Below are 9,963 nucleotides of genomic sequence, written 5' to 3'. Positions count from 1 at the left end.
TTATCTTTGCTGGGGTTAGAACACCGTGGGGTGGGACGCCAAGGCAAATCTTATAAATGCTGGTCTTGCCTAGAGAACTGAGCGCGCTGGGGATTTTACCATATATACAAACACGAATTGCAGTTGAATCTGGTGTTTATATCTTTCGAAGTGTATTTGTTTCCGATCCGGTCCGGATTTTTTCTCCCAGCTATTTATTGGCTTGAACCAGTTCTCTCTCTCTCTCTCTCTCTCTCTCTCTCTCTCTCTCTCTCTCTCTCTCTCTCTCTCTCTCTCTCTCTCTCTCTCTCTCTCTCTCTCTCTCTCTCTCTCTCTCTCTCTCTCTCTCTCTCTCTCTCTCTCTTCTGCTTCCTATTGAATATTATGAGAATAACAGAACACAAGGCGTATTGGCAAGATCCTTTGAAACAAGTCGTAGAGAACACGGAGTAAGTGATGCTTTTAATCAAGAAAGGACTTAGCTGGAACCTGCAGGCCTGGCTCTGAGCAAGGCTGGGTTGTGGGGCGCTCAGCTGGCAGGCTGGTCCAGCAGGGGACGCCCGAGAGCCTCACTGCAGCATCCCGGCGGCGGAGCGCGGCGGCGGCCGGCAGCAACTCGCGTCCTGCCGCAGTCTCTCGGCAGCTGGTCTGGGCGAGCGCAAGGGAGGAGACCCGCGCCCGGAAACCGCACTCGGAGCCGCGGTGACTTCCACCCGCGATCGCGGCCCCCCGGCTCTCAAACACCTCCCGCAGCCTGGGAGGGTCAGCGTGGGAGGGCTTCCCGATCTCTCGGGTCGGATTGCGAACTTGGAGAGGACCGCGGCTCTCTCTCTGGCCTGGAGAGTGAACAGGTGAGTGACACACACGTGTCCCAGGTGGCTCTCTGAGGACAGGGTGCAAGCCCCAGAGAGCTCAGTCCCTGGTTGCGTCCTCCAGATCTCGGGGAGGGTCCCTCGCCAAAGGCGACTTTGGGGTTCTCTGAGAGGGATGTGAACGCCAGCACCAGGCTTGACAGCGCGTCCGGAGCTAAGGGCGTCCTTCTGATGTCGGGGACATCTGCTCCCTGCTGTGGAGCCTACAGTCTGCAGGAGTCCAAGTCCAAGGTGGGCTAGCTCCTGGCTGCAGACCTGTTGAATTCAGGGTAACGAGACAGCCCGGGGGGCTTGCACGGTTACAACCTCTTTGCTGTGCGTGTTGCGTTGTGATACGATGAAGGAAAATTCCTAGCAACGGAATAACCCTGATTTCAGGAGAGGTCTGGCCCAGACGGAAGCGGTCTCACTCCCACCGTCAGACTGGCCCCGTTGCTGCCCTGCACAGCTACACTTTGTTTTTGTTGCTTGTAAGGAGGCCATAAAAACATGAAAATGTAGTTATAAAGATGCCCCCACCCCCACCAGAGGAAGTGGAAAACACTGACCTTGATAAGCGCAGTCTGGGAAATGATTTACTGGGAGCAAACCCTTTTGATGAGTAAATAAACATGGGTGAAGCTTTCTGAATGTCAGTCTAACAGAATCCCCACAGGTAGCCGCTTTGGTTTGTGTATACTTGCATGCGGTGAGTCAATGAGTTCATCAGTAGTATCAAATAAAACAATGCCTTTCTTTCCTTTACCCTGAAATTTTGCTCCAATGACTTTATGCATAGAAAAAAAAACCTCGGTATTTCATCTCCTAAATATTTAGGTGTGACTTTATGATTGGGGATGATAGGATCTTGAAAGTCGTTTGTTTATTTGTGTTGCCCAGCTAAAGCGTTCTGCTCATAGAGTGAACTTCTCTAGTCGTGGCAGGAATAGTTCCATGTGTTAGAACCAATGAGTTTTCTCACATCTGAGGGTTAGAAGGTCTCCAGTTACTAATTCAACAGAAACTTGCCTGCAGGTTACTATGACAACAGTTGACATGTTGATGGCTTCTGTCAAATTTTCATGTGGAAATAAAATGTGAAGGCATCTCTAGGGGTCAGTTTTGCATCTTCCCTTTGATTTTTCTAAACACACCGCAAGGCTGACAGTAGCCAGCAGGATCTTTATTATGTTACAAAGGGGGGGGGAATTAACCCACATAATTTGTCATTCACATGTGAAATCCATGAGCTTCACAGGCCCAATAGGAGTTACTGAAATATTTGACTTGGTTTGAAAAAAAATACAGTTGATGGTTACTTTTACAAAGTATTAATCAAGACTATATCCACATTTTAGACACATAGGATGACACTTTTACATGAAATAGCAAATTATTATTTATGGGTGTCCCTGTTATGAAGATGCTCTATGTTTCAAAGAAATGCAAGCTGGCAGCTATTCACAAGTTAAAAGACAGCTAACAAGTTTAATATGCAGACCTTAAATGTAAGGCCTTTCCTTTGTGGATGCATATAAAATGATGGATGAGGAATTTGTTTTGTTTTGGCACACTGCTTAGGTGACGTGGAATAGCCTGAAACTCGTGATGTAGCCCAAGCTGCTCTTGGATTCAAGGTCTTTCCATTCCAGCATCCCAAATGCTGGGGATACAGGCCAGCACCTAAGGAAATGCACATCTTTAGCTAAAAGGATGGGTCCAGATCTGTAAGATCTTTGAGGATCACTGCAAAGTTCTTGTTTGGAGTTGGAAGCAAAGACTGAAAGAAACACCCACCTCTTCTTCCCTGAGAAGTGCCCACACTTAAGAAACCTGCTCATCAAAATGTGTTAGGTCCACATTAATGGCTCAAATACGTGAGCGATAGTGGGAAAAGAGGAACTAACTTGTCTCTGCAGGATATGTATTGAGAGGGAGTTCTGTTTTCTCTTTCCCTTTCTTAGGCTGTTTCTTAAAATCTGTATATCCAAAACACTGTACCAGGCAGGATCAGTTAACATATTTAGGAAACAGATTGTGACATCATGTTGAGAAAGGTTCTGTCTCCCAGGCTGGCCTCAAGGTGAGCGACTGCGAGTGACCTTGAACTTCTGAACTTCTTCCTAAATTCTGTGATCATAGGTTCACGTCACCATGCCTAGCAGAAACACAACTTTAGGAGGCAGAACAGTGAGTGAATTCTGAATACCAGTGCCACTGAGTTTAACACATGTGAAAGTGGGACTTTGAGTTGATGGTCGTAGCTTGATGGAGAGGCTCAGGCAGTGGGAGTCCTTAGCCAATGGGAAAACTGTAAGGCTTCCCATGGTTGGCTGTGCTAGTAGCAACCACAGCGGACATGTCGGAACTTCTGTTGTGACAGCTTACCAGGTTGTGTGTCAAGTTGTGAGGATGAAAACTCCACGTTTTTAGAGTCATTAAAACAGCCGGTGCCCGGGGGCAAGTGTGCGTATGGTGGGGGGGGGGGGTCAAGGACTTAAGCAAGGTCTTTATCATTTGCTGTGTGTCCCCTGAAGAATGCGTGAACAGCTGGCCCTCACTTTCCTAGAAAGTGGAAGCCTAGGATGGGGCAGTGTCCTAAGGGCTGTCAGACTGTGTAGCCCCATCTTAGTGAAAGAAATGACTTGTTTCCATGGAAAAGAACCAGGACATCACAGGCAGAAGTAACAAGGAGACATATCACAGCCCAATATTATAGGTAAGGAAGTTCTCCTGATTAGAAAAGGCTGCCTATGAATGACATGACTTACAAAGGAAATAAACTGATCTTGAGTACCTGGAATTGACCAATCGGACACAGAATGGTTGGCTAACAGAGGCAAATCTGCAATAGTGGGGAGATTTCCCTTGACTGGTCCCCTACCCAAGGCCTTTCCCAAGTTTACGTTTCTTCGGGTGTTAAGAACCGTGAGAGGCTGAGCTAAGAGTATAACCTGTGACAGATGCTTGCCTACCATCATGAGTGAGGCCTTAGGTTCCATCTCCAGCACAGCATAAAATTCAGTCACCAAGAGCTACAGATGCCACGACTCAACATCGGCCTGTGCACAACGAGCAGAGGCACACGAAGCCATGTGTGCACCATTAGTGTTAGGACCTCCTTATAAATGGACGCACCTGAGATCATCTTTAAAGAGGACCACGGATGCGGAGCACACCACATACCTCCTGTGTGCCAGGGGATCACATCCGGCAGAACATAGTCGTATAATTTGCATATTTTGCACGTATCGAGTTTTGAATCATGCGTACCTGTTACGTGATTTACCCTGCGATCTATTGTGAACTGAGGTGAAATCTAACCTTGCAGTCGACAGTTGGATTGCGTGGCAATGCAGTTGACCGATACGCATGCGCATGGCTCATTAAAGAGATCCCAAGGTGCCTCTTCCCATCATGTGTGTACTGGCTGGTTTTGTGTGTCAACTTGACACAAGCTAGTTTCGTCGGCTAGGCATCAGCTGAGGAAATGTCTGCATGAGACCCAGCTGTAAGGCATTTTCTCAATTAGTGAGCAATGAGAGGGCCCAGCCCATGGTGGGTGGTGCCATCCCTGGGCTGGTGGTCCTGCATTCTATAAGAAATCAGAGCAAGCCAGGGGAGGTGAGCCAGTAACAGCGCCTGTCCACGGCCTCTGCGTCAGCTCCTGCCTCCAGGATCCTGCCCTGTCTGAGTACCCGTCCTGACTTCCTTCGTTGGTGAACAGCAATGAGGAAATGTAGGCTGAACAAATCCTTTCCTCTCCAACTTGCTTTATGGTCATGGTGTTTTGTCAAGGTAATTGAACCCATAACTAAGACAATGTGTATTTATATGTGGAGGATTTGTAAGCAGTGGTAAATGCATTTATTCACATAGCATTTCTTATCAATTATGCCAAAAAACAATCTATTCATAAAAACATAGTAGAGGAAGTATTTTAAAGGCGATGCTATTGCTGGGCGTTGGTGGTGAACACCTTTAATCGCAGCACTCAGGAGGCACAGGCAGACTGATCTCTGTGAGTTGGAGGCCAGCCTGGTCTACACAGCAAGTTCCAGGACAGGCTCCAAAGCCACACAGAGAAACCCTGGACATGCTTGATGGTCTTTGGGTCTCCAGATCTGTGGCTACCAGCTGGCATTCCTGTAACAATACTATGTGTACACATATTTTAAAACCAAACAGTTTTATTTTTTAAAGATCACTTGTATTTGTAATTAGGCATTTGTGTTTTTGGAGCTGTGTTCCCACCTGAAGTACCATAGAGACCTGAAGAGTTCTTTGGAATCCCAGGCAGTTGTGAGCCACCCAATGGGGTGCTGGGAGCCAAACTCTGGTCTCCTGACGATCAGTGATCACTGCTGCTCTTAAGCAGGACGCTAACCTATCCCTCCAGTCCCAGCTCTAAATTCCTAAGTCCCAACTGTGCCTTACTCTGTGGTTTAGAGTGAGTCCCTATGGCCCTCTCACAGAGCAGTGGTGAAAACCAAACTAGAAGATGCATAACTCGGGTGGTTTGATGGTAACTGCCAACCTGTCGGGATTCTGGGAATCACCTGGGAGATGGACTTCTGAGCCTGCCAGTGAGAAGTGATCTTCACGGAAGGCCCCAACCACTGTGAGGCGAGCAGTAGCAGACCTTGGTGCCTTCTGGTGGCAGGTGTGATGTGACCAACTGTGTCACACTCCTACTGTCTTGACCTCCAGCCTGCCGTGATGAACTATGCGTTGCCTTTGCCACGGTATTTTATCACAGCTACAGGAGAAGAAACTAAGACGAAGGGTGACTGGCGTTTCACAGATGTTTCTTTTCTCACTTGGAATCTGCAACTCTCTTTTCTTTTAAGGATTGTGGACCCTTTGGAGGTTGACAATGACACAGTGAACCTGAAGGCTACCAGCAAAGCCATCTGCTCGCATCCTGAGTCTGAACAGTACATCCCGTCGTCACCAACCATGGCGAAGAGCGCAGAGGTCAAACTGGCCATATTTGGGAGAGCAGGCGTGGGCAAGTCAGGTGAGCTCCTTCTCATGGCATTTATAGGATCTGTGAGTTTGTCACAGCTTTCAGGATGGGGCAGGTAAGCAGCCCTGCTGTCCTACCCCTGTATCTAGAAGTTTTCTTTTTCACAGCCAACTCAGGATTTGTCTACTTACTTATGACAAAGTAAATTTGCTGATAAAGTACAAGGCACAGGATAGGTCATAGACCGAATCCAAAGAAATCAAACTGTGGAAATGTCACAAAGTATCTGTTCTTCCCTCACTATGGTAGATCTCAAGGCGTCAATTATATGTCTCATCTATTTGTATATTCTCACCAAAATGGTCCAAGGTCAAGCAGATGCCAGGGCCCTAGTAAGTGCTTGTTGAATGAATCTATCTTTGTCGGCGACAGAATTGTTTTCTTGCCCAGTCTTCTATAGTGGGAGAAGGACACTTGAAATTAGGCGTGCAAACTTCCAAGCAAGAGAGCTATGACCAGGCCCCCAGAGTGAATTTGAATTAGCAATTCCGAATAACATCACTAATTCAGAGCCCTCTTTTGCTTTGTTGTGCTAAAGGGGTTTTTAGAGGCCGCTTTTATTTGGCGGTGCCAAGGGGGTGAAAGCCAGGACCGTGTTCATGCCGGGCATCACTCTGTCCCTGAGCAACATCCCCAGCCCTGGGCTCCTTGAGACAGTCTCCTAAAAGACCAAAATCATCACTCACTTCCTATGCTTAAAATCAAGTGTAGGCTAAAGGAGATGGTGCCCAGTGCTAACACCACATGGCTTTACCAGTGACAGGGATCAGGGCTTGCTTGGTGTCTCATGGGAAGGAACCAAAACCATACAGAGTTTTTGGCAGTCGGCAAGGACACAAACACCTCCGAGGGGTGTGAGTGGGTAGACAGATACCTGCCCAGAAATAAACCGGCTGATCCCCATACAGGTAATCTATGCGCTCTTAAAGAAACACACACACACACACACACACACACACACACTCACACACACCTTCCTTACAGTTCTGTGACCAGCCTCCTCCTAGCCATCTCCCTGGCTGTCTCAACAGCGATCTGCCCTGCTGTAGGTCTTGTCTCTGTTGGGTTTTCTTGGCTCTTTCTCTGCCACCTTGCTTCTCGGCTGTTCTTGCCTCGGGTGGAATCCAAACAGGGCAAACAGCGGCCAGGACTGAAGATGCCCAAGCCCCGCCCCTTTAATCTCCTTTGGTTTCCCAATGGTGTGAGAACCTCAGTCTGTAGCTGGTAGAAGGAACTGGAGAATGAGGAAACTGCCCCAGGGAGTGCCTCTGGTGGAAGGAACGGAACACGTGGGATGGAGAGCAGGAGAGAGGTGCTGGGGGGGGCGAGGGCGCGTGGGAAGATTGGGTTTTTAACAGTGTCTCGGTTTGTGTGACTGGGGGGTTTAGCCATCCATCCTCCTTCCTTCCCTCTCTCTCTCCCTTCCTTCCTTCCTTCCTTCCTTCCTTCCTTCCTTCCTTCCTTCCTTCCTTCCTTCCTCTTCCTACCTCCAACAGGAGAATAAGAGGAAGAGTTCTTCCAAGCCTTCCTGCATGGTTTGGAAAAGCTGAACGCTGAACGTAGGGCTTGCAAGATGGCTGGAGGGTAGGAGGACTTGCAGCTCAAGCATAGGACACCTGAGCTGAATCTCCAGCACCAGTGTAAAGAGCTGGGCGTGGCTAGCGCATGCCCAGTCTTAGCTACAGGTGAGGGAACAGGATTGCCTGGGCTTGCTCCCAGCCAGCCTCCTCGCCCTGGGCTCAGTGAGCCTTTCTGGAGGAAATCAGTGAAAAAGCAGAACACCTAATGCCTTGCTGGTTCCTCTGTCCATCCCACACACCACACTTCCCAGCACAGACGGCACACACACCGCTCCCCCAAGTAAACACACATTTTAGTTTTGAAAACGATCTAGACATGAGATGCAGCCTCGGGGAAGAAGTACTCGGTTTGTGAATGCCCATCCGCACCCCATCTTCAGCCCCTCAGAGAGAACGGACCCTCCTATCCAGCCTGACTCACCGCCTGAGCTGTAACTTCAGTTTCCTTTGTGGGTCTCCAAAGTGCTCTCCACTAATGTAGCACCTGGCCCCGTCATTCCCTCCTGACCCGGTTTTCCCTGAGCCGCCTTCCATCTTTGTCTCTTCCGAAATTTAGTGAACATGGGCACTGTGTTTCCCAACTTGTCTCTTCTGCTCATTTGCAGTTTAAGCGTGTGGACCTGTTGCTGTAGCCATTCCACAGAAACTGCCACTGCTGGGTCCACTACCCACCAATGCCCAAGAAAGTGATTTAACAAAGCTATCATCCTTTCAGGACTCTTTCAATGACTCCTTACAACCCCTCTTCCCCAAGGTTCCTTCCCAGGGGGTTGGGGCACTACCCTCCCTCCTGGCTTTCTGGGTTCTTCTGTTGACTCTAACTAGTTTGTGCCCTGCCTGCCTCTGACCTTGGGTCTTCTAGGGGTCTGCATGATAAGTAAAACCTCCTAGACTGTTCCCGTTTCCCGAGGGTGATTCTTCATGTGTGATTCTCCATGTCCTGGGCAAAGATGACGCCTGCTCTAGGGGAACAAGTTTGGATGACCTGAGCTTTTTTATTTTTCATATTGAAAGCATAGGTTGAAACTGCTTATGAAGGTCCTTACCAGATCTGTATCTTGATTGAGAGTAAATAAATCTTTTCAGATCCATTTCTGTGTGTGTGTTTGCCGTGTGCCCACGCACACTCATGTACATATGTGTACATGCACGTAGAAGTCAGAGGTCAACCTCAGACACCTTCAGTCAGCAGCCATCTTTTTTTTTTTTTTGAGACAGTTTCTCTTGTTGGCCAGGAGTTTGCCATTTGGCTAGGTGGCTAGCCAGTAAGCCCTAGGAGTATGCCTGGGTCTTTCTCCAGGTGAGGGAAGGACCTCCCGGGGAGCCAGCTTGAGATGGGGTCTGCGGAGACTGAGCATCTCTGATTTGACTTGGTCTGAATTGTTCGAGGGGCGCAGGCTCACTTCACCTCTCTGCTGTCTCACCCACTCACTGATGTGTGTAAACCACGTTGTCTCTACTATTTGGGATTTATATCATTCTGAGTCTTGAGCGCTGGGCATGTGCTATGATCTACTTCCAAGTCTCCCCGCACACCGCGGGCCCCCCCTTCCCCCGTTTGCTCTGTGAACTTGGCAATGTGAGGCAAACCATTCCTCAATTCTTTAAGCTATGGGAAACACATGGCAGTGTCCATGTCCATCTCAGTTATCAAAACTGAGTCATTACACGCAAGTGTTTTAGCACAGATCATGACACGTAGCAGATGTGCATGCGCTATCTCATATTATTAGGATGTTTCCTGTATGCTTTTGATTTCTGAGTTCCATGGTGAATAAATTAAATCAAAAGTAAATGTGTATTCTACTGGGTATTTTGTTTTATCTCTGAAAATCAAAAGGCTAGAGTAAGGTGAAACTATGTCCTTACTCAGCAATACCAGCATATGCAGACACACAAACATGCATACACACAGAGGGATGGGGAGAAACAGAGAGACAGACAGAGAGAGAGAGAGAGAGAGAGACAGAGACAGAGACAGAGACAGAGACAGAGAGACAGAGTGTTCCCTTTTATGAATCCAAGGCCTGGCTCATGCCAATTACAACTTGGTTATAATCCTACTTAATAGCTTTATATTAAACCATGGGAAAATAGTCAGAAATATGTAGTTTCACCAGTATATCGACACTCTTCCATTTGAAAGTGTTTCTGGTGTGTAGTGGAAGGCTTTCTAGTCCCAAGTGACAGACAGGTCTTCTGTGTTTGAAAAAGAATTGAACGGAACTTCCCAGTTGACAAGTTGACCATGGAAGCATCAGCAAGGGCTCAGTTTAAGAATGTGCTAATGACTGGAGTAGACCAATACAGTGAGGAGCGTGTGTGTGACACGCATGTGAAAGCATGCTGAGCCTGGTGGAGGGCACAGGCTCTTTACCCAGTCTAGCTTCACCACGCAGGCTTGTCTTCATGTGAGCTTGCTGGCTGAGGGACAGCATGCTGAGCACAGTGGTGTGTGTGTGTGTGTGTGTGTGTGTGTGTGTGTGTGTGACAACCTGTAGGCTGTGGTTTCCCAGCCTTTCCT

At 48.2% G+C, this 9,963-nt stretch overlaps 1 protein-coding gene across 2 annotated transcripts in view; it reads left to right on the top strand.

The window, feature by feature from the left end:
- The first annotated feature begins 563 nt into the window (after window positions 1–563).
- Window positions 564–9,963, top strand: part of Rerg (RAS like estrogen regulated growth inhibitor) — a 103,257-nt gene continuing 93,857 nt past the window's right edge. The window contains exons 1-2 of one of the 2 annotated variants that reach the window (XM_005072897.4): window positions 564–830; window positions 5,681–5,850. In XM_005072897.4, coding sequence (XP_005072954.1) covers window positions 5,790–5,850 — 61 coding nt within the window. In that variant the 5' untranslated portion in view covers window positions 564–830; window positions 5,681–5,789. Of the gene's footprint in view, window positions 831–4,471; window positions 4,629–5,680; window positions 5,851–9,963 lie in introns of those variants that run through there. The other variant, XM_021228864.2, reaches the window with a different exon arrangement.

The sequence above is a fragment of the Mesocricetus auratus genome, unplaced genomic scaffold (genome assembly GCF_017639785.1).
Source record: "Mesocricetus auratus isolate SY011 unplaced genomic scaffold, BCM_Maur_2.0 Super-Scaffold_100001, whole genome shotgun sequence".
NCBI classification, from domain to species: domain Eukaryota; kingdom Metazoa; phylum Chordata; class Mammalia; order Rodentia; family Cricetidae; genus Mesocricetus; species Mesocricetus auratus.
This window is presented reverse-complemented; position numbering and strand designations above follow the sequence as displayed.